The 27,994-nt window shown below is 42.7% G+C and overlaps 1 protein-coding gene and 1 long non-coding RNA gene across 2 annotated transcripts; one reads left to right on the forward strand and one right to left on the reverse strand.

The window, feature by feature from the left end:
* Window positions 1-455: 455 nt before the first annotated feature.
* LOC135527452 (uncharacterized) lies at window positions 456-1,849 on the reverse strand. The gene is made up of 4 exons (XR_010453436.1): window positions 1,606-1,849; window positions 1,178-1,252; window positions 909-980; window positions 456-703 (listed from the first exon to the last, which is right to left on the reverse strand). It is a non-coding gene; the product is annotated as an uncharacterized LOC135527452 (long non-coding RNA).
* Window positions 1,850-4,094: 2,245 nt separating this feature from the next.
* LOC135539931 (isotocin receptor-like) lies at window positions 4,095-27,809 on the forward strand. Its single transcript, XM_064966201.1, has 3 exons — window positions 4,095-4,170; window positions 4,659-5,827; window positions 27,443-27,809. The coding sequence occupies exons 2-3, from the start codon at window positions 4,906-4,908 to the stop codon at window positions 27,694-27,696; spliced, it is 1,176 nt and encodes a 391-aa protein (XP_064822273.1). The 5' UTR covers window positions 4,095-4,170; window positions 4,659-4,905; the 3' UTR covers window positions 27,697-27,809.
* The last annotated feature ends 185 nt before the right edge of the window (window positions 27,810-27,994 follow it).

Genomic DNA, 27,994 nt, shown 5'->3' on the forward strand with positions numbered 1-27,994 from the left:
ATTATATTACTGATTGATTGACTATCGCTTTTCAAATCACCCAGTTTTGCTGTCTGCAAAGTTAGTTCGAGGCAAATGTTGCAATTCATCAGCCATTCCTGGACCTGTGACCAAAAACATTCAGAAGCTAGCTATGATTTTTTTAATTCATAAACAGAATTTAAAAACCAGTACACCACACTTCCTATGAATCATGTAAATACTCTAAAACCTGTTCATCTCAATATCTAACACTGATCTGAGGACCCAGGATATGTATAGTATTTCATCAAGTGAGGGACAATTTCAACCAGTTGAGAATGTGAAACACTTTATTGAAAAGGTTCATTATCCAAGTGTTATAAATACATAATACAATACATGCATTATATTATAATTGTAATATTATATTATAAACACAAGTTAAATCTGTATTTCAATGCACATCTGGTGTGCATTATAAAACACAGTGAGGAAGAAAGAAGGTGTGAGAGTAAGGGAGAGAAACAGAAATAGGTAAGAGGAGCAGGGAAGACAGCATAATATTAATGAATTACAGTGCTACTCTAATATTCTCTCAGTTCATCACAATTACATAATAGTGTATCTAGCGGTGTCTCCTAACCAGCCTTGGGCCCCCAGTTGGCCCGAAGGTTATCTTATTAAGAGCGGGTGAGGTGGCGATGACGGGACTGGACGTTGGCTTCCTCTCATCAAAACATACCTGCAGACGAGACACAGATGGATACAAAGATAGAATAAAAAAAACACAAGGCTTAATCATGCGAACACTGTCAGTCATCATAATCAGCATGTGAAATACAAAACTGACCTTGGATCATTAACTCTGGGACTACTACATCTCTATATGTACTTCAATGTAAAGCATATCTTTAATAATACTTCCTGTTGACCCAACCAAGTCTCACCTCTGATCATGCTGTGCCCACTATGTAAGCAGTTCAGATGCGGGAGGGGTTTACCGACACAGCTGATATAACCTAGAGGATTTAGGGAGAAGAAGTCTGAAGTGAAGGAGAGAGACTGATATTGAGAAAAGGTAATTAAAAATCATCTGTGATGATGTGTCCTGGTGTCCACACTATGTGGCAGCAGAGTTATTTATACTTAAAAACATGCAGACACATGAGGACAAACTATAACATAGAGTAGTTATATAAATAATGAAGTGTCTTACTATTCTCCATGGTTGGTCCTCTTTCCTATTCTTTGAAGATGGAAGGAGCCACAGTTATACACCAGAGCCTGCTTGCTGCATAACACAATCCATCAATCAGATTGATACACGAGTGTGTAGGTGTGGGTTGTAGGGTGTCTAATTGTATTTGTATTTTTTTAAATCAATGGGTGACTCTTAAAAGATCCTGTTTTGATTTTGTACAGACAAACAGAGCCCTTACCTGAGAAGTAGAAATCAAAGGGAGATAAACTGGGAATTGAATAACTGCAGTAGACATAGCTAAGTAAATGGAAGAATACTCTTATATCAATGTGGATGGCTCTTAAAAGAGCCTTTGGTTGTGCATAGTGTAGTCTATGGTGTTGCCAGGGAACAGCACCCTCTTCAAAGAAGTAGGAGATGAAGATCTCCCGCACATGGATTACCTCCCGTGATGCGTTGTTGGCCCCCATCCTTGAAACAGTCTGCAGAGAGCAGACCTCTCCTCTGGCACACGGTGACGAGCTGCAGATCCCCTCCTGGTCCTCGTGTCCATCCTCATGAAGTTATGCAGGAAACAGGTAGCCTTCACATGCTAAATTGCCCCAGGAGGCAGTCCCAGATGGCCCTGGTCACCCAGCCTTGCATGGCAACTGTAGGGTAGTTATATACATTTGTTTTGAAGGAATCTTCAATTGCAAGGTATCTGTAGGAATATGGAAGATGGTATTATTAGACACCAGGTAATTGTGGATTACTAAAGTATAATTAAGCAATAAGGCCTGAGGGGTGTGGTATATGGCCAATATACCACGGCTAAGGGCTGTTCTTAGGCACAACGCAACGTATGGTGTCTGGATATAGGCCTTAGCTGTGTTTTTTTGGCCATATACCACAAACCCCCAAGATGCTTTATTGCTATTATAAACTGGTTAGCAACGTAATTAGAGCAGTAAAAATAAATGTTTTGTCATACCCGTGGTATACGGTCTGAAATACTATGGCTGTCAGCCAATCAGCATTCAGGGCTCGATCCACACAGTTTATAATATCTCTAATAACAAATCATGATAACATAGATGCATATGCACAAACATGTGCACGTGTAGCATGTGACAACAGCAGGATCATAACATGGATAGCATCACAAATTAATACATAAATACCACTTGAAGCTTGATGAAGAGTTGGTCATTTGAATCAGCTGTGTACAATACTGCCCTACCAAGCAAAAAGGCAGTAACTGCTAATTTGGTCTAAAATTGGTCATTTTTACTACATTAAAATACATGCTTAATCATGTGGACAAGTATCCTGCCTCTATTGTATTGTGTTTTGGTGAAAATGGGGGTCATGTTAGCAGTAACTGCATAAAATTACTGTGAAACCAAGGTAAATAAAAACAGTTTCTCAGTTCCACGCTATGAACAGTTAGCCTTTTTGCTTGGTAGGGCAGAATAGTGCTAAGGATAAAACAAAAATGTGCACCCCTTCGAGTCCCCAGGACCGCGAACCACTGCTCTTCATTTGGACCTCTTCATCTGCAGACAGGCCTTTGCAGCTCTGTATCTGAGGACAGAAAACATCACAAGAAACAGACTTCATTATACTCAAAATAGACAGCACTGAATATTATGTTACTATTATCTCTGTACTCACTTCTAGGGACTGGAATTACACAAAAGTATTTGCCCTATCCAGAATAGCCACTGACAGTTGGGACTGCTATCCTTTCACCCTCCTGCATGGCTGTTAGCTAGCTACCTACATAAATGCATTTGGAGTTAGTTTTTTACAATGATAAACGCGTCAATATGGCTAGCTAATATGAAGTTAGGTAGCTGGTGATATTTAATTAACTTAACTAGCTAGCTATACAGTATGTAAAGTTGGCTAGATAGCTACGTTGGCAGCTCATTTGAGGTAGCCTGCACTGTAGCTAGTTAGCTAATAACACATAGTTTTTATTTCGTTTTCGAAATATATTTACTTCATTGAATAGGTTCTCCGAGCCATGTGGACGATTGGAAACAGGGAAGCAAAGTGTGTTTGTCACCAGAGCGGTTTAGAGAATATTAGTGTAACGACCCTGTTCCATTACATTACTATTTACCGGTGAATAAATTCATGAAATAGAGATTTACCAATGTAAGAACCAAACCTTCATACAAACTTGCTATCTTGAATTGACGCACAATCAAAAAGCTGCTATATGCTGCCAGCACACCCACAAGCGAGCCACTGTGTGCGGCCAAGCAGCACGCCGCCATTTATCGCGTACTAATATACACGTACTCTGGTGCAGTTCATCACAGGCATACAAAATAGGTTTCTCTGCCGAAAGGCTTTATAAAACATGTCACTGCACAGTAGCAGTCAGTGAGGCAAATATGCTATTTTAAGGTTAAATATGGATCTAGTCGACATTTGTAACAACATAACTTGCCTAAATTCGGTTAATGATTCACATTGGCAACCTTGAGCAGCAGGCTGGCGAGGAAAGGTAACATTTCAGTGTTTCAGAGGCATTGATGGAATATAATTAAATGCTGCACTAGCCAAGCCTTGTTGTAGCCGAATCAACTAATGCTGTCAACTAGTGTCCATATATTTAGATACCTATATAGTGTAATTACCCATTTATTTGTGAATATTTCATTATGATGTCTTTATTTGCATATCGTTGACTAAGGTAGCCTACATGATGATGACCACTTCATTTAAAAAAAAACAGATCACTATCTATATAAAAAAATATATCATTTTGGATGTAGTGAATGGTTAGACATTAGGCCTTCCTCTATTAGAGTGCGCACATGGACACCTAGTGGAAATAATGTGGAAATCAATTTCTCATGCATAATCTTGGCCAGGGATATACAGGTGGTATAAATATCATGATGCTGGCCAATCCGATCCCTACTAGTGAGGGAGGCTGGATGCTTCACTTTCAGGTCTCACTGCGTTTAGTTCCAGTACTCAATTTACAAGACGGTAAAGCAGATGCACATGTAAGTAGGCCTAGATTTATATTCGGAAACCCCATCATGCTATTACTTGTAGGCAATGTTAAAATATTATTTAGATGGCTGGAGACTATCCATAGACCATGTGCTGCTGAATTTTTAGTTACTTTCAATAGTTTCTTAAATTATATGTTGTGGTTCTGTTTATGTTTTTCATTCAAACGGGCAATCTGCCGTTCAAACAATAAAAATGATCAGGAAAAAATCTGGTTTTAACCGTTTTGAGACTATACAATGTTTGTTTACAATTACATTGTTTACAAACAATTGAGTAAAATAAGCTTATCTTTTGGGTTCTGATGGGGTATGAGGCATTTACTGTAGAATGTATATAATGGTTAGGTCTATATATAATTAATTTAAAATTAAATAAATTTAATCGCAGATTTCCCATTTAATGTAGTATTATATAATTTAATTGTTTTTAATTGAAACAAGACGTTAATGTGTTTTCTATATTTCCTGCTCACCAGTGTCTGGTCCTATTTGGCTATGAATAAGAAATAAAGCTTCAGCGCAAAATTGGGATTCCGTTTTCCCATCGTGTGTAAATGGTAACAACCCAGCTCCACAATGGATGCTTTGTCTTGTCTTGACACCTGTTAGACGAAGAGCCAAAGAAGACGTTTAAAACAACTGTCCAATGTAAGGTGGCTGAACGTTGCTGCTATTGCATGATTTTTCGTCGCGGTTGGACTGAGAGAGGATACGGTCAACACAATGGAAAGTAGTACACTAAATGAGCAGAACTTTTGGCCATTTAACGAATCATTGGGGAACTCAACCCTTGGCAACGGGACCATCGGGGGAAATCAAACAAACCCCCTGAAACGGAATGAGGAGGTGGCTAAAGTGGAGGTGACTGTGCTCGCCCTGGTCCTGCTCCTGGCGCTGGCGGGGAATCTGTGCGTCCTGGTGGCCATTCACACCACCAAGCACACACAGTCCCGAATGTACTACTTCATGAAACACCTCAGCATCGCGGATCTTGTTGTGGCTATATTTCAGGTCTTGCCACAACTTATCTGGGACATTACTTTCCGTTTCTATGGACCCGATATCCTGTGCAGGTTGGTGAAATACTTCCAGATCGTCGGGATGTTCGCATCTACCTATATGCTTGTTTTGATGTCTATAGACAGGTGCTTGGCGATTTGTCAGCCGCTTCGGTCTCTGCACAAGCGAAAAGACCGTTTCTACGTGATTATCTCCTGGGTCCTCAGCCTAGTGTTCAGCAGCCCACAAATGTACATTTTTTCCCTGAAGGACGTTGGCTCTGGAGTGTATGATTGTTGGGGTGACTTCGTGGAGCCCTGGGGTGCCAAAGCGTATATAACTTGGATTAGCCTTACAATCTACATCATACCAGTGGCCATCCTGAGCCTATGCTATGGACTAATAAGCTTTAAGATCTGGCAAAACTTTAGAATGAAAACCAAGAGGGAGCAGTGCATAAGCCTCACCCCGAAGACTTCGAAAGGTCTTGCGCTCGCCCGGGTGAGCAGTGTAAAGCTCATCTCCAAAGCGAAGATAACTACAGTTAAAATGACATTTGTCATAGTTCTGGCGTATATCGTTTGCTGGACTCCTTTCTTCACCGTGCAGATGTGGACGGCTTGGGATCCAACGGCGCCTCGAGAAGGTAAGTTCAAACTCCATCTCGAAAATAACCTTGCAAATTATTTCTTCAGTTTGAGATTCCGTGCGTAATATGAAATACTTTAACCAGGTCGTTTCGCAATTCTAGACTGTTGCCATTAATATATCCATCTTGAAATTAAATGTCCATGTTTACTTTAAAACGCTCGGAAGGTATTCTGCCTCGGGACTTATAATGCGGTGTGCGTAATGTTAGGTGCATTTTCACCAAATAGCCATGATAATACAAATATATTTCAACAGCCTTTATCATTGACAGTCAATTGAAATTCGCATAGGTTGGACATTGCACTTTTACGCATTACATTTTGGCCAACCTGAGGAACATCAAAGGATGTATGCCATTGTACCGGAAAATTAGACGCATCATATAAAGTAATATCCTACCCACATGCAGTGGATGAAATGACAAAATAAACTTAAATAAATCCGCAGCCCTTCATAGGCTATGGTGTGCCTCCAGCCAACAAAAATACTATGATGCAAATGAAGCTCTGCCCACCTATAGAATGTTATGGTGACTTGTGGAGATACGCGTGGAGCGATCCGAACAAATATGTATGAAAAATATTATCTCGTTATATTCGTTTCATATAGGTCTATATAGGGCATACGCCGTCAAAATATCCTTAATTGGAGAAGTGGCCTGAATATTACAATGGTTGTCCAGAATTGTTACAGACCTTTTACGAATAATAAAAACACCACCTCCACCTCCATTTGACTCACTCGCCATAACGAACAGCAACAACATTGAGAGGGTCGTTTAATTGCAATACCCCTCCACTGAAGCGAAGCAAAGTAGGCATAGGCTACCGCCGCAAATGTCCATGCAACTAAAAATAACTTAAGTCACTGAAAGCAGTCTTTCCGGACTGTAACCTCCATGGTTTGTGCACACCTCTGCGTGGATGTGTTTTTGAGGCCCAACCATTGAGCCTTCCTGCAGTGAATCATTAATCAGATTATGCGTGTGGGCTGCATGCTGGGCTCTTCTGTTGTTACCTGGGAGGCACGTCGGAGTGCAAGAGTGACAGGTAATATTGGGGCCACGCGTGTCATCTCCTCAGTCAAGCCCACGAGGGTACCACGTGCTTCAATGGAGCAGACAGCCCACCGGTGCAATTCATTTCTTAATGACCCCACACCCTATATAGTATGGCCAGGGGTCGATACCCGGTCAATCACACTTTACATACTTAGCCAGGCCTATTTACATCAGGCTATATACTGGCTTGGACTGGAGGGGGATTGAGCAATCTATGCTAAACCAAATACAGTAGATGGCCTTCTGGTTGGGGTTGGCATTTTGTTTATGTTCTATCCTTTGAAGACGATTCATATATTACTGAAGCTGTAAACAGATTAATATGAGATGTAAATCAAAGTGAGACTATCTATACATTTGAAAGTGTTATATAAATATTCATACACATGGCTCATATATTATACAGCACTAAGCTGATCTGCCTGACTCAAGTCATTTCTTGTACCCCTGCTAAAACTGTCCCCCAGGACACATACCCAGCAATAAACTGCCCCCTCAGCTCTGTTATCTCAGCTCTCTGTGTTTCAAGACCCCTCTGATCTCCGGTCTCACTGTCCCCTGACACACACATACCCAGCAATAAACTACCCCCCTCAGCTATGTTATTTCACGACCCCATTTGCTCCCTTATCTCACGACTCCGGGACACACACGGACATTCCATCACACGAACACACACACCTGGCCATAATGGGACACACAAACATCTTCTTGCATAAACACACACACACACACTCCACTCCCCTTTCTACTGGGCAGGAGCCAGGATGGGACGACTTCACGGGGCACCAATAAGGCTCCTGCACAGGCTCGGTCAGGACCCGCCTCCAACCTTCACCAACCAGTCAGAAGACAGAACTACAAGAATCAACCTACGTCATTCTATGTACAAAATCTGTTGCACACTCTGTTTAGGGATCCTTGTCAGCTGCCTCCTTCTGAGCCATATGACTAGGTCCGTGCACGCTTAATTAGAGGACAACATATCTTTTACATAATAAACTGCCTTTTTGCTATACTTGATTCCACTCTGTCCAGCGTCTTGATTTGGTCTCTCTCTCCGGTAGCTAATCATCAACAAAAGACACCAGAGTTAGACCACAGCACTATGTATCCTGAGTGGCGCAGTGGTCTAAGGCACAGCATCTCAGTGCTAGAGGTAGCACTACAGACCCTGGTTTGATCCCAGGCTGTATCACAACCCGGCTGTGATTGGGAGTCCCATAGGGCAGCGCACAATTGGCCCAGCGTCGTCCAGGTTAGGGGAGGGTTTGGCCGGAGTAGGCCGTCATTGAATATAAGAATTTCTTCTTACCTATTCAAACGCAACTGTTCTGTGCTGTCCCCTCCTGATCCCCACAGCAGCTCTATCACATATGAGTTATATTTCCCAACATCCCAAGACAAACACCAGGAAATTGAACAAGTTGGTAAACAGTCATTATATTCCCCAAACAATTTTGCATTACACGTGTATGGAAAAGTATGGAAAATAATATTCTCAGCCAAAGTTCCCATGAAGTTTGCAGGATGATCCAAGATGAGTAACTATACTTATTAAGCAATAAGGCACGAGGAGGTGTGGTATATGGCTAATATACCATGGCTTAGGGCTGTCCTTACGTACGATGCAACATGGAGTGCCTGGATATAGCACTTAGCCGTGGTATATTGGCCATATACCATGAACCCCCAAGGTGCCTTATTGCTATTATAAACTGGTTACCAACTAAATTAGAGCAGTAAAAATACATATTTTGTCATACCTGTGGTATACGGTCTGATATACCATGGCTGTCAGCCAATCAGCATTCAGGGCTCGAACCACCCAGTTTATAATGTAGGCTTTGTCCCTGTAAGCCTGTTGGGGTGTGTCAGGTTCAAGCAGGCAGGCTGTTGTTCCCTGCTAGAAAATTGTGTTTATTTACAGTGCTTTTATTATCATCATTGAACAGACATACACAGCCTGTGATCTCCCAAAGACAACCTCTTAGGGGTGCAGCATCCACTGGAGACTTTTTAACCCTTTTGAGGACAACACACAATCAGTGGATTTGCCCAATTAAACAGCTTTTTTTTTACTACATAGGTGTTGCTTTTGTCCAGGTGGGAAAGGCGGCCCATCTATAAACTGTGTCCATACCCTTGTCCATTCCTGAGTGCACAGCCTCCATTTTCCCTACGCTGACTCACCCTCTGCTCTGTGTGATGCTGACTGGCACTGACTATATTAATTGGCAGTCTGCCCAGTCCCCATGGAATCCTTTTGTCTATGGCCACTGTATGTTCTTCTCTGCATTTTACAGAATGTTTATTAAACAGACACCAAGCCTCATTGTTGTTACAGTCATTTTAAAGTACAGCATTATACATAATGATAGATGCATCTTTTATTAAAACAGGGAAGCCCTTTTCAGCTGTGCCGACTCAAACAACACACGTGATCAGAGAAAGCTAAAAGAGAGCTATTGTACCAGCTTCCATTGAAATAATAGTATGGAGCATCTGATAGCCAGGTCAGTGGTTGGCTGAGAGCCAAAATAAAATGTGAGAAAAGCAAGGCCCCTCTCTTGTACAGTCTTCTTTAGGAATTCTACTACTCAGCTGCTTTGGCATAGTAAATCCTCTGAAATAGTGTTGATATTAAACTCAGATGATCGTGCCAGTCAGGCTGTGGTCATTAGTCAGTACAGAACCTGATAGTTGAGCAGATTTCCCAATGAGGGGAAGCATTTTCTGCATTCAAATTTGTGAGTTTGTGTGATTTATCATCTCCTGTGAACGACACCATGAGCTAATTGTTATTTTGATCATAATTCCTTCCTTCAAATCACATATTGGCCCCATTCTCACCCACGCTCCTTCCTTTTTCAAAGCCATAAGAATGTTTAATAGTCATGATATGTGATCTGGCTATGCTGTGTGAAGACATTTAGCATATGTATTGAATGCACCGTAGCCTACACAGAACATTAATTTACATTTTGACTTCCGTTTAATGGAACCATTATTTGCTGGTAAATAATATCCAAACAAGGAAGCACTGCATGGCACTGCCTAACAGAGTTAGATCAAATAAATGTTGTGTCAGTGTTAGTCTGTGTATGTCCGTTTGACTGCTGCTTAGTACCCCTTGATCTCACTAACCACCTTTCATGCCTCAGTGAAAAGATAAATGATCTAATGCCAAGCTGCATTAATTCAAATTCCTCCCTCCCTCACGAGAGCAAGGTTATACATTTTAGAGGAAATTTATTGAGTTATTCATTCATCTATCATACTGCCTTGTGTTCCTTTGAGATTGAAGTTGTGTAACTTTGTGGCTGAAAGTTATAAAGCAATGGTATTACAGTGTAACTACTTTATGGAGTTTACTCTTTTCTATATTACATTTTTTATTTGAGTTATCTAGTAGATCAATTTCCGCTTTACTTTTGCACCACTGCAAGCCCCCCCCCCCCCCCCCCACACATTAATTAGAGTTAGGAAACTGTGTAGGCCCTAGGCCTATCCCCGGTCCAGTCTAAGCATGTGTCCTCCCTGCCCTGACACTGTCAAAGCCAGACAGTAGAATGATTTACATTGTTCACATTGGGACACTTGTGCACCTATAACTCACAGCCTTAATGACTGATGAATCAATTAGCTCCAAATCACTTGGTGCGGCTGCTGTAACATTCCGCCGATTGTCCCCAGTGATTTCAATTTGAGCAACCTTCATATCAGAGCTGGAGGGCCAGCCATTAAAGATGATGCAAGCGGAACACGGGGTGGAGAGAGACGTAGGGAGAGAGATTAGCAATCAGAATAGGTTAATTGAATACAGGACATGGGCCCATTCCATTAATCTCAAACTAATTTACCATATGTCAATTCGCCGGTGTACATACAGATGGAGGATCTTCATTTGATCACCCTGTTTCAGGAGAACTCTACTGCAATGCAGGAATTGAACTTACAGTGTGTTTGAGGCTTAAAAAGGCTTATGAAGTGTGTCATTTCCATTTTGAAATGTCATATTTGATTTTCCCTTATGAAAAATGTATCAACCCCTACAAAAATGTCCATTAATTATAATCCACATCAGCTGTAGCCAACTGACTCAAATTAAGATCCTACATCTGGGGCATAAATGTCAACCTACGCATCACTGCTGTCTGTCTCCCCGGTAGCTTTATTACCATTTCGGTTGTGAATGCTGTCTGGGTGTGCCTATTGTGTTGGTGTGTATGTGTTTATGTGTGTGTGTATTTGTGAATTTGTGTTTGTGTCAAGAACAATCCAATCAGGGATGTCATTAATGAGTAGTAGAGATAGAACGGGGTAATTAATTAGGATGAAAGTGGTTTCCTCATGCTGGTCCTCAGAAGATCCATAGGATAAGAACATATTGAGACAGGCTGGCATTTCACCACAACCATGTTTATACGACTTTAAGGTTAAATGTAGATTATTACAACATGTGAATGAGATCAACAGAAACAAACCATTCCATCAGATGTCATCTTAAAAAATTACCTTTATATCTTCAAACAAATGAATGTCTACAACAAAAAGGGTTGCAAACGGTGGGTACTGGAAACTTTGTAAGTTTACCAATAAACTACCAGTTTGGTAACTTTCAAGGATTTTATGTGGCCCTTTTGGGTACTTTAGATTATCAAAGGTGTCTGTAATTATCTCTGGCCCTCTGTTTGGCATGATCACATGTAAAAATATATAACATAATCAAATATGATTTAGTAAAATAAATAATAGAATGACAAAGCAGTAAAACAATATCCTAAATATAGTGCTTTCAGAAAGTATTCAGACCCGTGGACTTTTTCCACATTTTGTTATGTTACAGCCTTATTCTAAAATTGATAAAATAAATACAAATCCTCATCAATCTACACACAATACCCCATAATGAAAAAGTGAAGTTAGGTTTTTAGAAATGTTTGCAAATGTATTCGAAATAAAAAACAGAAATACCTTATTTACATAAGTATTCAGAACCTTGGTGTGACGATCGTCGTTGGTGGAATTAGACCAAGATGCAGTGTGGGGTAGGTTAATCATATTCTTTAATGATAACCCGCAAAACAAGAAAGAGAGAACCAACGAAACGTACAGCCTTGTAGGGCTCAACAACAACAATACAAGGACAAGATCCCACAACATAGGTGGGAAAACAAAGAAATACAACACATAGAATGCCCACCCAAATCACACCCTGACCAAACCAAATAGAGACATAAAAAGGCTCTCTAAGCTCAGGACGTGAAACTTGGCTATGAGACTCGAGCTCAGGTGCATCCTGTTTCAGTTCATCATCCTTGAGATATTTCTACAACTTGATTGGAGTCCACCTGGGTTAAATTCAGTTGACTGGACAGGATTTGGAAAGGCACACAACTGTCTATAAAAGGTCCCACAGGGGCACCAAAACATTTCTCCAGAATTGAAGTTCCCCAAGAACACATTGGCCTACATCATTCTTAAATGGAAGAAGTTTGGAACAACAAAGACTCTTCCTAACGCTGGCCACGATCGAACATCTCTGGAGAGACCTTAAAATAGCTGTGCAGTGACGCTCCCCATCCAATTTGACAGAGCTTGAGAGGATCTACAGAGATGAATGGGAGAAACTCCCCAAATAGGTGTGCCAAGCTTATAGCGTCATACCCAAGAAGACTCAATGCTGTAATCGGTGCTTCAACAAAGTAATAAATGTGCCAAAAAAACAACAATTTAAACCTGTTTTTGCTTTGTCATTATGGGGTATTGTATGTCGATTGATTAGGGAAAAACACACTTTTAACCATTTTAGTACAAGGCTGTATTGTAACAAAAGGTGAAAAAATGAAACGGTTCTAAATACTTTCCAAATGCACTGTAACCCTGGATCCACAATATGGCAGAGGTTGAAAAGCACTGTAACCCTGGATCCACAATATGGCAGAGGTTTAAAAGCACTGTAACCCTGGATCCACAATATGGCAGATGTTGAAAAGCACTGTAACCCTGGATCCACAATATGGCAGAGGTTTAAAAGCACTGTAACCCTGGATCCACAATATGGCAGATGTTGAAAAGCACTGTAACCCTGGATCCACAATATGGCAGATGTTGAAAAGCACTGTAACCCTGGATCCACAATATGGCAGATGTTGAAAAGCACTGTAACCCTGGATCCACAATATGGCAGAGGTTGAAAAGCACTGTAACCCTGGATCCACAATATGGCAGATGTTGAAAAGCACTGTAACCCTGGATCCACAATATGGCAGATGTTGAAAAGCACTGTAACCCTGGATCCACAATATGGCAGAGGTTGAAAAGCACTGTAACCCTGGATCCACAATATGGCAGATGTTGAAAAGCACTGTAACCCTGGATCCACAATATGGCAGAGGTTGAAAAGCACTGTAACCCTGGATCCACAATATGGCAGAGGTTTAAAAGCACTGTAACCCTGGATCCACAATATGGCAGAGGTTGAAAAGCACTGTAACCCTGGATCCACAATATGGCAGAGGTTGAAAAGCACTGTAACCCTGGATCCACAATATGGCAGAGGTTGAAAAGCACTGTAACCCTAGATCCACAATATGGCAGAGGTTGAAAAGCACTGTAACCCTGGATCCACAATATGGCAGAGGTTGAAAAGCACTGTAACCCTGGATCCACAATATGGCAGAGGTTGAAAAGCACTGTAACCCTGGATCCACAATATGGCAGAGGTTGAAAAGCACTGTAACCCTGGATCCACAATATGGCAGAGGTTGAAAAGCACTGTAACCCTGGATCCACAATATGGCAGAGGTTGAAAAGCACTGTAACCCTGGATCCACAATATGGCAGAGGTTGAAAAGCACTGTAACCCTGGATCCACAATATGGCAGATGTTGAAAAGCACTGTAACCCTGGATCCACAATATGGCAAAGGTTGAAAAGCACTGTAACCCTGGATCTGCAATATGGCAGAGGTTGAAAAGCCATAACACATACGTTTCCTTAACAGCAGGTTATGGTCAATAATGTCAACGGCTGCACTGAAATCCAGCGGTATAGCTCCCACAATCTTCTTATTATCAATTTCTCCAGACATTTGTGTCAGTGCAGTACATGTTGAGTGCCCTTCTGTATAAGCATGCTGAAAGTCTGTTGTTAATTTGTTGACAGAGAAATAGCATTGTATTTGGGCTTTTTCCCAACAGTTTGCCAAGAGCTGGTAGCAAGCTGATAGGTCTGCTGTTACAACCAGTAAAGGACACTTTACCACTCTTGGGTAGTGGAATTACTTTGGCTTCCCTCCAGGCCTGAGGACAAGGACTTTCCTCTTGGCTCAGATTAAATATACCATCCATCTTTTTATTGCCCGGAGGTTTGTTATTATTCATCGATAACAATAACTTTACAGAATTCAAACCCGCAATGCTTTTCTTTCGCTATTAGTTTATTTTGTGCATGAGTACGACGCTTCCCTATTTTAGGCACAGTTTTCGTAAACTTTGGCTTTCCTGGATATAGCCACAATATTGTGATCACTACATCCAATGGGTTCAGATACAGCTTCAGAACAAAGTTCTACAGTAATAGTAAAAATGTGATCAATACATGTGGATGTTCTTGTTCCTGTAGTGTTTGTAAACACCCTGGTAGGTTGATTAATAACCTGAACCAGATTACAGGCACTGGTTACAGTGAGAAGCTGCCTCTTGAGTTGACAGCTTAATGAAAACCAGTCGACAATCAGATCTCCAAGAAAGTAGAACTCTCTGTTAACATCACATACACTATCAAGCATTTCACACATATTATTTAGGTACGAACCATTAGCACTTGGTGGCCTATAGCAATACCCCAAAAGAAAAGGCTTTAGATGTGCCAAGTGAACACACAACCACAACACTTCAATAACACTTAAATAACCTTCAATAACCCTCAATAACTTCAATAGTCATCAAAGTAGTTGTCAGTGAATCTCAGAAATGGCTAATATATTAATATTATCTAATGATAGCAAGTTATTGATTTCATGAACCTTATTTCTAAGGCTACATGTCACATTCTGACCTTAGTTCCTTTTTTATGTCTCTATTTTGGTTTGGTCAGGGGGTGGGCATTCTATGTTTTGTTCTGTGTGTTGTATTTCTATGTGTTTGGCCTGGTATGGGTCCCAATCAGAGGCAGCTGTCAATCGTTGTCTTTGATTGAGTACCATACTTAGGTAGCCTGTTCCCACCTGGTGTTTGTGGGTAGGTATTTCCTGTTAAGTGTGTGTTGCACCTGACAGAGCTGTTTCGGTTGTCTCTTTGTTGTTTGCATTTTTAGTGTTCAGTTTCTAATAAACATGACGAACACGTACCATACTGCGCTTTGGTCCTCACCTTCTTCCACCAACGACCGTTACACTACATATATTCATATGGGAATTTTCAGCCCTTTCCTGGCTAGACTATCAGAGATAGACAGACATAATATGGAAAAGAGCAAACAAAGCAAAATAAAACTATATAGTACGTTCCTCTCAAGCTCTTGGCTCTTTCCAGAACAGCTACCTTGTCCTTGAACCTCAGGAACTTGACCTCAATCTTCATGTGGTCCATCCTCAGTTTCTCCGAGATCATTTCCCTCAACATTGTATTCAGACTCCGTCCAGGTCTCATGTGGAGATTCTGTGGTTCCGTCCACAACCATGTTGTTCCGCCTTGATTGTCCCTTGATAATCTGATTTCAAACCAAATGTTATTTGTCGCATACACATATTTACCAGATGCTTTTGCAGGTGTAGAAAAATGCCTGTGTTCCTAGCTCCAACAGTGCAGTAGTATCTGACAATTCAAAACAATACACCCAAATCTAAATGTAAAATAATGGAATTAAGACGAGCAATGTCGGAGTGGTATTGACTACAATTGTCACGCCTTGACCTTAGAGCCTTATGTCTCTATTTGGTTTGGTCAGGGTGTGATTTGGGTGGGCATTCTATGTTCTGATTTCTATGTTTTGGCCGGGTATGGTTCTCAATCAGGGACAGCTGTCTATCGTTGTCTCTGATTGGGAATCATACTGAGGCAGCCTTTTTTCCTTTCTATTTTGTGGGAAGTTGTCTTTGTTAGTGGCACTGTAGCCCTCGTAAGCTTCACGGTCGGTTTGTTGTTTTTTGTTTTGTTGGCGACATTATAAATACAGAAATGTACGCTCACCACGCTGCGCTTTGGTCCACTTCTTCAGATGATCGTGACAACAATACAGTACAATATAGTATATATATATATATATATATGTATGAAATGAGTAAAACAGTATGTAAATATTTTTAAAGTGACCAGTGATTCCATGTCTATGTACATAGGGCAGCAGCCTCTAAGGTCCAGTGTTGAGTAACCCGGGTGGTTGTTGGCTAGTGACAGTGACTAAGTTCAGGGACTGGGTGGAGGCCGGCTAGTGATCACTATTTAACAGTCTGATGATATTGAGATAGAAGCTGCTTTTCAGTCTCTCAGTCCCAGCTTTGATGCACCTGTACTGATCTCAACTTCTGGAATAGAGCGGGGTGAACAGGCCGTGGCTCAGGTGGTTATTGTCCTTGATGATCTTTTTGGCCTTCCTGGGACGTCGGTGTTGCAGATGTCCTGGAGGGCAGGCAGTGTGCCACCAGTGATGCGTTGGACACCCTCTGGAGAACCCTGCTTTTGCGGGCGATGCAGTTGCTGTTCCAGGCTGTGATACAGCCTGACAGGATGCTCTCAATGGTGCATCTGTAAAAGTTTGTGAGGCTCTTAGATGCCAAACCAAATTTCTTCAATCTCCTAAAGGTTGAAGAGGCGCTGTTGCGCCTTCTTCACCACACTGTCTGTGTGGGTGGACCATTTCAGATTGTCAGTGATGTGTACGCCGAGGATCTTGAAGTTTTTCACCTTCTTCACTGCGGTCCCATTGATGTGGATTGGGGCTTGCTTCCTTTGCTGTCTCCTGAAGTGCACGATTAGCTCCAGTTGACGTTAAAGAAGAGGTTATTTTCCACCCCTCCATCAGGGCCCTCAACTCCTCCCTGTATGCTGTCTCGTAATTATTGGTATTCAGGCCAAACTTGATGATTGAGTTTATGATTGAGTTTAATGTAGGAAAACTTAAATCAGTTTTAACCAAATGTATATTAGCATGTTAAATGTGCAACCAGAGGGAAAAAAACTCGGGACAGCCTTTACTCCACACACAGAGACACACAAAGCTCAAAGCTGTTCATTGACGACAGCTCAGCGTTAAACACCATAGTGCCCTCAAAGCTCATCAATAAGCTGCTCTGCCTACGACCGCATGGCACTACAGAAGGTAGTGCGAACGGCCCAGTACATTACTGGGCCCAAGCTACCTGCCATCCAGGACCTCTATACCAGGCGGTGTCAGAGGAAGGCTCTAAAAATGGTCAAATACTCTAGCCACCCTAGTCATAGACTGTTCGCTCTGCTGCCACAGCGGTACCTGAGCAGTACCTGAGTGCCAAGTCTAGGTCCAAGAGGCTTCTAACAGCTTCGACCCCCAAGCCATAAGTCTCCTGAACATCAAATCAAATGGCTTCCCAGACTATTTGCATTGACCCTCCCCCTTTTACATCGCTGCTGCTCTCTGTTGTTGTCATCTATGCATAGTCACTTTAAAAACTCTCCCTACATATACATATTACCTCAACTAACCGGTGCCACCGCACATTGACTCTGTACCGGCACCTCCCTGTATATAGTCTCGCTATTGTTATTTTACTGCTGCTCCTAAATGACTTGTTACTTTTATTTCTTATTGTTATCCATATCTTTTTAAACTGCATTGTTGGTTAGGGGCTTGTAAGTAAGCATTTCACTGTTCACCTGTTGTAATTGGCGCATGTGACTAATAAAACTAGATTTGATTTGATTTTGAAAGGTGTGCGTGGCCATACAGTTATGGGTGAACAGGCAGTACAAGAGGGGGCTGAGCACACACACTTGTGGGGACCCTGTGTTGAGGATCAGCGTAGTTGAGGTGTTGTTTCTTACCTTCAGCATCTGGGGTGGCCTGTCAGGAAGTCCAGGACCCAGCTTCACAGGGCGGGGTTCAGACCCAGGGCCCCGAGCTTAATGATATTCTTGGAGGAGACTATCGTATTGAATGCTGAGCTGTACTCAATGAACAGCATTCTTACATAAGTATTCCTTTTGTTCAGATGGGATAGAGCAGTGTGCAGTGCGATGGCGATTGCATCGTCTGTGGATCTATTGGGATGGTATGAATTGAAGCGGGTCTTGGCTGTCAGGTAGGGTGGAGGTGGTATGATCCTTAATTAGCATATCAAAGCACTTCATGATAAGAAAAGTGAGTGCTACAGGGCAATAGTAATTGAGTTAATTTACATTTGCTTTCCTGGATAAAGGAAAAATGATGGACATCTTGAAGCAAGTGGGGACAGCAGACTGGGATAGGGAGAGATTGAGTACAGTTGAAGTCACCAGCTGATTGTGATAAAAAAATATATGCACCTATAATTAACCCTAAAGTATTCTATGGAATCAAAAATAGATATCAAAATTATTTGATGTTTAAAGTTGGTGAGGGAAATAAAAGTCTCCAACTTCAGCGATTTTTGCAATTCGTTCCAGCCACAGGCAGCAGAGAACTGAAAGGAAAGGCGGCCAAATGAGGTGTTGGCTTTAGAGATGATCAGTGAGATCAGCGCGTGCTACGGGTGGGTGTTGCCATCGTGACCAGTGAACTGAGATAAGGTGGAGCTTTACCTAGCATGAACTTGTAGATGACCTGGAGCCAGTGGGTCTGGCGACAAATATGTAGCGAGGGCCAGCCGACTAGAGCATACAGGTTGCAGTGGTGGGTGGTATAAGGTGCTTTAGTAACAACACGGATGGCACTGTGATAAACTGCATCCAGTTTGCTGAGTAGAGTATTGGAAGCTATTTTGTAGATGACATCGCCGAAGTCGAGGATCGGTAGGATTGTCAGTTTTACTAGGGTAAGTTTGGCAGCGTGAGTGAGGGAGGCTTTGTTGCGAAATAGAAAGTCGACTATAGATTTGATTTTGGATTGGAGATGTTTGATATGAGTCTGGAAGGAGAGTTTACAGTCTAGCCAGACACCTAGGTACTTATTTAATTTTTTAAAATTTAATTTAACTAGGCAAGTCAGTTAAGAACAAATTCTTATTTTCAATGACTGCCAGTTCAGTGGCAGAACGACAGATTTGTACCTTGTCAGCTCGGGGATTCGAACTTGCAACCTTTCAGTTACTAGTCCAACGCTCAAACCACTAGGCTTCCCTGCCGACGACTTATAGATGTCCACATATTCTAGGTCGGAACCATCCAGGGTGGTGATGCTAGTCGGGAGTGCGGGTGCAGGCAGCGAACGGTTGAAAAGCATGCATTTGGTTTTACTAGCGTTTAAGAGCAGTTGGATGCCACGGAAGGAGTGTTGTATGGCATTAAAGCTCGTTTGGAGGTTAGATAGCACAGTGTCCAAGGAGGGTCCAGAAGTATACAGAATGGTGTCGTCTGCGTAGAGGTGGATCAGGGAATCGCCCGCAGCAAGAGCAACATCATTGATATATACAGAGAAAAGAGTCGGCCTGAGAATTGAACCCTGTGGTACCCCCATAGAGACTGCCAGAGGACCGGACAACATGCCCTCTGAGTCTGGTTCATCCTTGGGAGCAATTTCCAAATGCCTGAATGTACCGCATTCATCTGTACAAACAATAGTACGCAAGTATAAACACCATGTGACCACACAGCCGTCTTACTGCTCAGGAAGGAGACACGTTCTGTCTCCTAGAGATGAATATACTTTGTTGAGAAAAGTGCAAATCAATCCTAGAACAACAGAAAATGACCTTGTGAAGATACTGGAGGAAACAGGTACAAAAGTATCTATATCCACAGTAAAACGAGTCCTATATCGACATAACCTGAAAGGCCGTTCAGCATGGAAGAAGCCACTGTTTCAAAACCGCCATTAAAAAAACAGACTGTGGTTTGCAACTGCACATGGGGACAAAGATCATACTTTTGGGGAAAATGTCCTCTGGTCTGATGAAACAAAAATAGAACTGTTTGACCATAATGACCATCGTTATGTTTGGAGGATATAGGGGGAGGCTTGCAAGCCGAAGAACACCATCTCAACCGTGAGGCACAAGGGTGACAGCATCATGTTGTGGGGGTGCTGTACTGCAGGAGGGACTGGTACACTTCACAAAATAGATGGCATCATGAGGGAGGAAAATTATGTGAATGTATTGAAGCAACATCTCAAGACATCAGTCAGGAAGTTAAAACTTGTTCTCAAATGGGTCTGGACAATGACCACAAGCATACTTCAAAAGTTGTGGAAAATTGTCTTAAGGACAACTAAGTCAAGGTATTGGAGTGGCCATCACAAAGCCCTGACCTCAATCCTGTAGAACATTTGTGGGCAGACCTGAAAAAGTGTGTGCAAGCAAGGAGGCCTACAAACCTGACTCAGTTACACCAGCCCTGTCAGGAGGAATGGGCCAAAATTCACCCAATTTATTGTGGGAAACTTGTGGATCGTTTGACTCAAGTTCAACAACTGAAAGGCAATGCTACCAAATACTAATTGAGTGTATATAAACTTCTGACCCACTAGGAATGTGATAAAAACTGAAATAAATAATTCTTTCTACTATTATTTTGACATTTCACAATCTTAAAATAAAGTGGTGATCCTAACTGGCCTAAGACAGGGAATTTTTACTACGATTAAATGTCAGCATTTGTGAAAAACTGGGTTTAAATGTATTTGGCTAAGGTGTATGTAAACTTCCAACTTCAACTGTACATAACTGATGTCGTCACTCAATGACTTACAGATTGCTGTCATCTTGCTGTTCTCCTGTTTATTCTCACTGAGCTGACCCTGGGAGAACTGCAAACTGTTCTTCATGTCCTGGACCTCTCTATTCAGGTCTTCCATTATTTTATTAGTTGACTCCACCAGTATTTGGACAAAACACTTGAAGCAATTTTTGTTGTTGTTGTAACAACTGCTTGTAGAACTATTTTTCTTCCGTTAAAATATCCTTCTCCTGTGATAAACACCACAGTCCTCAACGGTACTCCCGCCGGTTTTGGTTTTTGTCATGGTAGCAACGAACAGTGCATTGGGTATGTATTCAGACCCTTTCCCTTTACCCACATTTATTTTACCTTTATCTAAAACTGATTAAACCATTTACCCCCATCAATCTACACATAATACCCCATAATGACAAAGTGAAAACAGGTTTTTAGAAATGTCAGAAATTTTATAAAAAATAATACCAGTCAAAAGTTTGGATACACCTACTCATATCAGGGTTTTTCTTTATTAAAAAAAACAATTTTCTACATTGTAGAATATTAGGGAAGACATCACCACTATGAAATAACACATATACCAAACAAGTGTTCAACAAATCAAAATATATTTTACATTTGAGATTCTTCAAACTAGCCAACTTTTGCATTGATGACAGCTTTGCACACACTTGGCATTCGCTCAACCAGCTTCACCTGGAAGGTTTTCCAACAATCGCAGGCTGCGTTTTTAGCCCTCAAGAAAACGCAGCTGGCTTGATAGGCGATAGACAGCTAACTAGTAGCTAGGCTAACTGCTATGCCAAACAGCTTCTCAGACACGGCGTTGGTGGGCAGAATCACTGGACAGATAGTAGCAATCCCAGTAACTGATGCCAACCGCATTGCGGGATCCAAACTCAACAGGTAGCTAGCTACATAGCTAGCACAGTGGATCTCAAAATCAAATCAAATTTTATTTGTCACATATACATGGTTAGCAGATGTTAATGCAAGTGTAGTGAAATGCTTGTGCTTCTAGTTCCGACTATGCAGTAATATCTAACAAGTAATCTAACAATTTCATAACAACTACCTTATACACACAAGTGTAAAGGAATGAATAAGAATATGTACATAAAATATATATGGATGAGCGGTGGCCAAACGACATAGGCAAGATGCAGTAGATGGTATAGAGTATAGTATATACATATGAGATGAGTAATGTAGGGTATGTAAACATTATATAAAGTAGCATGGTTTAAAGTGACTAGTGATACATTTATTACATCCTATTTTTAATTATTAAAGTGCCTAGAGATTGAGTCAGTATGTTGGTAGCAGCCACTCAAAGTGATGGCTGTTTAACAGTCTGATGGCATTGAGATAGAAGCTGTTTTTCAGTCTCTCGGTCCCAGCTTTGATGCATCTGTACTGACCTCGCCTTCTGGATGATAGCGGGGTGAACAGGCAGTGGCTCAGGTGGTTGTTGTCCTTGATGATCTTTTTGGCCTTCCTGTGACTTCGTGTGGTGTAGGTGTCCTGGAGAGCAGGTAGTTTGCCCCCGGGGATGCGTTGTGCAGACCTCACTACTCTCTGGAGAGCCTTACGGTTGTGGGTGGAGCAGCTGCTGTACCAGGCAGTGATACAGCCCGACATGATGCTCTCGATTGTGTATATGTAAAAGTTTGTGAGTGTTTTTAATGACAAGCCAAATTTCTTCAGCCTCATGAGGTTGAAGAGGCACTGCTTCACCACACTGTCTGTGTGGGTGGACCATTTCAGTTTGTCCGTGATGTGTACGCCGAGGAACTAAACATTTTCCACCTGAGCCACTACTGTCCCTTCTATGTGGATAGGGGGGTGCTCCTTCTGCTGTTTCCTGAAGTCCACAATCATCTACTTTGTTTTGTTGACGTTGAGTGTGAGGTTATTTTCCTGACACCACACTCCGAGGGCCCTCATCTCCTCCCTGTAGGCCGTCTCGTCATTGTTGGCAATCAAGCCTACCACTGTAGTGTTTTCTGCAAACTTGATGATTGAGTTGGAGGCGTGCATGGCCACGCAGTCATGGATGAACAGGGAGTACAGGAGAGGGCTGAGAACGCACCCTTGTGGGGCCCCAGTGTTGAGGAGTGATGGAGATGTTGTTTCCTACCCTCACCACCTGGGGACAGCCCGTCAGGAAGTCCAGGACCCAGTTGCACAGGGCGGGGTCGAGACCCAGCTTAATGACGAGTTTGGAGGTTACGATGGTGTTAAATGCTGAGCTGTAGACAATGAACAAGCATTCTTACCTAGGTATTCCTCTTGTCCAGATGGGTTAGGGCAGTTTGCAGTGTGATTGCCAGATGGGTTAGGGCAGTGTGATTGCGATTGTGTCGTCTGTGGACGTATTGGGGCAGTAAGCAAATTGGAGTGGGTCTAGGGTGTCAGGTAGGGTAGAGGTGATATGATCCTTGACTAGTCTCTCAAAGCACTTCATGATGACGGAGGTGAGTGTTACAAGGCAATAGTCATTTAGCTCAGTTACCTTAGCTTTCTTGGGAGCTGGAACAATGGTGGCCCTCTTGAAGCATTTGGGAACAGCAGCCTGGGATAAGGATGAATATGTCCTTAAACACACCAGCCAGCTTGTCTGTGCATGCTCTGTGGACGCGGCTAGGAATGCCGTCTGGGCCTGCAGCCTTGCGAGGGTTAACATGTTTAAATGCTTTACTCACGTTGGCTGCGGTGAAGGAGAGCCCGCAGGTTTTGGTAGCGGGCCGTGTCATTGGCACTGTATTGTCCTCAAAGCGAGCAAAGAAGTTGTTTAGTTTGTCTGGGAGCGGGACTTTGTAGTCCGCGACAGGGCTGGATTTCTTTTTGTAGTCCGTGATTGACTGTAGACCATGCCACTTACCTCTCGTGTCTGAGCCGTTGAATTGCTACTCTACTTTGTCTCTATACTGACGCTTAGGTTGTTTGATTGCCTTGCGGAGGGAATAGCTACACTGTTTGTATTTGGTCATGTTTCTGGTCGCCTTGCCCTGATTCAAAGCAGTGGTTCGCACTTTTTGTTTTACACGAATGCTGCCATCAATCCACGGTTTCTAGTTGGGGAAGGTTTTAACAGTTGCTGTGGGTATAACATCACCAATGCACTTAGTAATAAACTCGCTCACCGAATCAGCGCATTCATCAATGTTGTTATCCGACGCTATGCGGAACATACTTCAGTCCACGTGATTGAAGCAATCTTGAAGCGTGGAATCAGATTGGACGGAACAGCGTTGAACAGACCTGAGCACGGGCATTTCCTGTTTTAGTTTCTGTCTATAGGCTGGGAGCAATAAAATGGAGTCATGGTCAGATTTTCTGAAAGGAGGGTGGTGCAGGGCTTTGTATGCATTGCGGAAGTTAGATTAACAATGGTCCAGGATTTTTTCTGCCCGGGTAGCGCATTCGATATGCTGATAAAATTGAGGGAGTCTTGCTTTCATATTAGCCTTCTTAAAATCCCCAGCTACAATGAATGCAGCCTCAGGATATGTGGTTTCTAGTTTACATAGAGTCCAATGATGTTCATTCAGGGCCATTGATGTGTCTGCTTGGGGGGTATCTATACGGCTGTGATTATAAGATAATTATTTTGGTAGTTAATGCGGTCGACATTTGATTGTTAGGAATTATAGGTCAGGTGAGCAAAAGGACTTGAGTTCCTGTATGTTGGTATGATCACACCATGTCTCATTAATTATAAGGCATACCCTAACCGCCCTCCTTCTTACCAGAGAGATGTTTGTTTCTGTCAGTGCGATGTGTGAAGAAACCAGGTGGCTGTACCGACTCCCATAGCGTGTCTCGAGTGAGCCACGTTTTCGTGAAACAAAGACTGTTACAATCTATGATGTCTCTCTGGAAGGCAACCCTTGCTCGGATTCCGTCTAGCTTGTTGTCAAGAGCTTGGACGTTGGATGAGTTGTAAACTCGGAAGCGGTGCGCGATTTACCCATCTATGGAGCCTGACCAGAAGACCGCTTCTTCTGCCCCTTCTGCGGCCCCGTTGTTTTGGGTCGCCGGCTGGGATCCGATCCATTGTCCTGTGTGGTAGACCAAATAGAGGATCCGCTTCGGAAAAGTCGTATTCCTGGTCTTAATGTTTGTAAGTTGACATTGCTCTTATATTCAATAGTTCCTCCCGGCTGTATGTAAGAGAACTTAAGATTTCCTGGGGTAACTATGTAAGAAATAATACATAAAAAACAAAATACTGCATAGTTTCCTGAGAACGCGAAGCGATGCGGCCATATCTGTCGGCGCCGGAAGTTCAATGGGCCGATTCCTGCTGAGACTCAGGGCACTCGGCTGAGAGTCAGACTCAGCCGATGTCGTGTGCCCCGAATCTGTGCTGCCTCCGGCAGTATTACTGGATGCGGGGATTGAGCTCGGGCCGATTCTGTTGTGAGTTATCTGGCCCAAATGTATTACTTGGGGCTTGAGCCGATTGTGGCTACTCTCTGGCAGATGATTACACGAGCTGCTTTATATAATTAAGGTTTCATTGTTATTTTTTCCATATTTCTCATTGTTTCTCTGATCAAATAATGTAATTTACATTTAAATTAAATTCTTTAAGAGTCCTGTTTAAGTAGGATTTTAGTATTTTGATGCTTTGTGCAAGGCAATTGATAAGCATTAAAAACTTTGTGGATGGGGCCTCCCGAGTGACGCAGAGGTCTAAGACACTGCATCGCTGCGCAAACTGCATTGTTACAGATACTGGTTCAATACCTGTGCCGGCCGCGACCGGGAGACCCATAAGGTGACGCACAATTGGCCCAGCGTCGTCCTGGTTAGGGGAGGGTTTGGCCGGCCGGGATGTTCACTCCTGTGGCGGGCCAGGTGCATGCACGCTGACACGGTCACCAGGTGTATGGTGTTTCCTCCGACATATTGGTGCGGTTGGCTTCCCGGGTTAAGCATGCATTATGTCAAGAAGCAGTGCGGCTTAGCGGGGTTGTGTTTCGGGTGACGCACGGCTCTCGACCTTCGCCTCTCCCAAGTCCGTATGGGAGTTGCAGAGTCAAGACAATTGGGTATGACGAAAAGGGGGTAAAATATTAATAAATAAAATTATTCTTAAAAATGGTGGATTATTTAACTAGGCAAATTCTAATTTACAATGACGGCCTACACCGGTCAAACCCGAACGACGCTGGGCCAATTGTGCACCTGGATTCGATCCAGGGTGTCTGTAGTGACGCCTCAAGCACTGAGATGCAGTGCCTTAGACCACTGCGCCACTCGGGAGCCCATGGATGGGTATAATTTATGTAAATGACAATTGGACCACTTCTGGGGGATTCTGGTAAGATGCTGGCAAAGTCGGCTGAATTCCAGTAGGGAATGATTCAGGCTGATTCATCATTCATTTTGATTCCGGCCGAGTCCAACACCCGATTTCGGACCGATTCAATCAGTTCCGGCCCCCCGGAAAAGAGGGACACTTTTGGGCCGATTCCCCATTGCTAGCTGAGTACTAAGAAACGTTTCACTTTCCAAAACAACAAACCGAGCTTTCCCTCATTGAACAGGATTTCTGATTACCTCTAGTGCATTTTCTGATTAGATTAAATCCCCCCAGAGAGTGTGTGTCAGCTGTTGGTAGCCAAGCTCTGACTATGTTTAGGCTCTGTGGAACAGGAGAGAGATTGTCAGTAGTTGTTGGGTTAGTAGTTGTGAAGGGGAAGGGAATACCTAGTCAGTTGCACAACTGAATGCATTCAACTGAAATGTGTCTCCCGCATTTAAACCAACCCCTTTGCATCAGAGAGGTGCGGTGGTCTGCCTTAATCGACATCCACATCATTGGTGCAGTTGTTGTTGGGCGGTAACTGTCTTGCTCAAGGGCAGAACGACAGATTTTTTCCACCTTGTTGGCTTGTGGATTTGGACCAGCAACCTTTTGTTACTGGCCCAACACTCTTAACTGCTAGGCTGCCTGCCGCCCTGTGGTCAGCAGTTATAGGGTTGTGGTCAGTAGTTGTGTGGTTCAGTATTTGTGTGGTCAGCAGTTGTGGTTGAGTGGTTGAGTATTTTTGTGGTCAATAGTTGTGGTCAGTCGTTTTGGTAAGTAGCTGTGTGGTTCAGTAGTTGTGGTCAGTGGTTGTGGTCAGTAGTTGGGAAGTAGACAAAGATTTCATAAGCTCTAACTTTTTGTCTACATTGTTGGCAAAGGGGTAGCTGATTTGTGTCAACTTCCATTGCTGCATTTACAGTGAATGGAATGTTGGAGGTGATGACGTCACAATGGGGCCTTTTATAATGTTGAGGAAATCACATTAAAGTGGATGAAAATGGACAAAGAAATACTAAAAGCTTAATCATTTTTAAAGAATAAAATATATCAAAAACGTGTATACAAGCACATCGATCAGCACGTTTTAAAGTTTGAATTACGTTTCTTGCTTAGAAGAAGAAGTATGACGAAGATTTAAAATGGGACGTTTGCTTTGCAAGTCCCACTAATTACCAAAGTTACCATAGATTGCCATAGATTACCAGTTAATTAACAAAATGACTGAAGATTTGGGTAACTTTGGTAAATTAGCTTTGTAAACCTAACTACAAAACATTAGAACACACTTCTAGCACCAGTTGTCAATTTGCAATCATGTGTGATTGATGTATCAGTAAAAATGTAATGTGTGTGTTTGTCTTGTTTCCCCAGCCATGCCCTTCATCATCTCCATGCTGCTGGCCAGTCTGAACAGCTGCTGTAACCCATGGATCTACATGTGCTTTGCAGGCCACTTGTTCTCAGACCTGAAGCAGAATTTCCTGTGCTGCTCGGCCCGCTATCTCAAGTCCTCCCAATGCCACTGCGAACGTGACCATGACTCCAGCCGCAAGAGTAACTCCTCCACCTACGTCATCAAGAGCACCAGCAGCCAGAGGAGCATTACACAGACCTCCACCACATGAGACGCCCCGCAGGTCTCCCCCGCAGGTCCCCCCCCGCAGGTCAGAACTGTGAATCCCCCTTCCCAAACCTTCACCGCCGCCCCAAACCCAGACTTGTCCTTCCCCTTCTCTTGTCCCGCTCCAGGGGAGACTCATCTAATACTATTGCACTGCTTTTTTGTGTGTATCAGACACAGTTGGTCAAGAATAGAATGAACAATTGATTGTTGTACAGATGAAGCAGATTTATTTGGTGACATTTTGTTGAATGTCTCCTCTCACAGCCAAATGTCCTGTCGCAGATCAGAGTGAGTCATCC

The sequence above is a fragment of the Oncorhynchus masou genome, chromosome 5, assembly GCF_036934945.1.
Source record: "Oncorhynchus masou masou isolate Uvic2021 chromosome 5, UVic_Omas_1.1, whole genome shotgun sequence".
NCBI classification, from domain to species: domain Eukaryota; kingdom Metazoa; phylum Chordata; class Actinopteri; order Salmoniformes; family Salmonidae; genus Oncorhynchus; species Oncorhynchus masou.

Excerpts from the sequence above, each read along its gene's own strand:
- LOC135539931 (XM_064966201.1), top strand. The coding sequence starts at position 4,906 with ATGGAAAGTAGTACACTAAATGAGCAGAACTTTTGGCCATTTAACGAA. Across the intron at positions 5,828-27,442 it reads TCCAACGGCGCCTCGAGAAG|CCATGCCCTTCATCATCTCC; the intron begins GTAAGTTCAAAC and ends TTGTTTCCCCAG.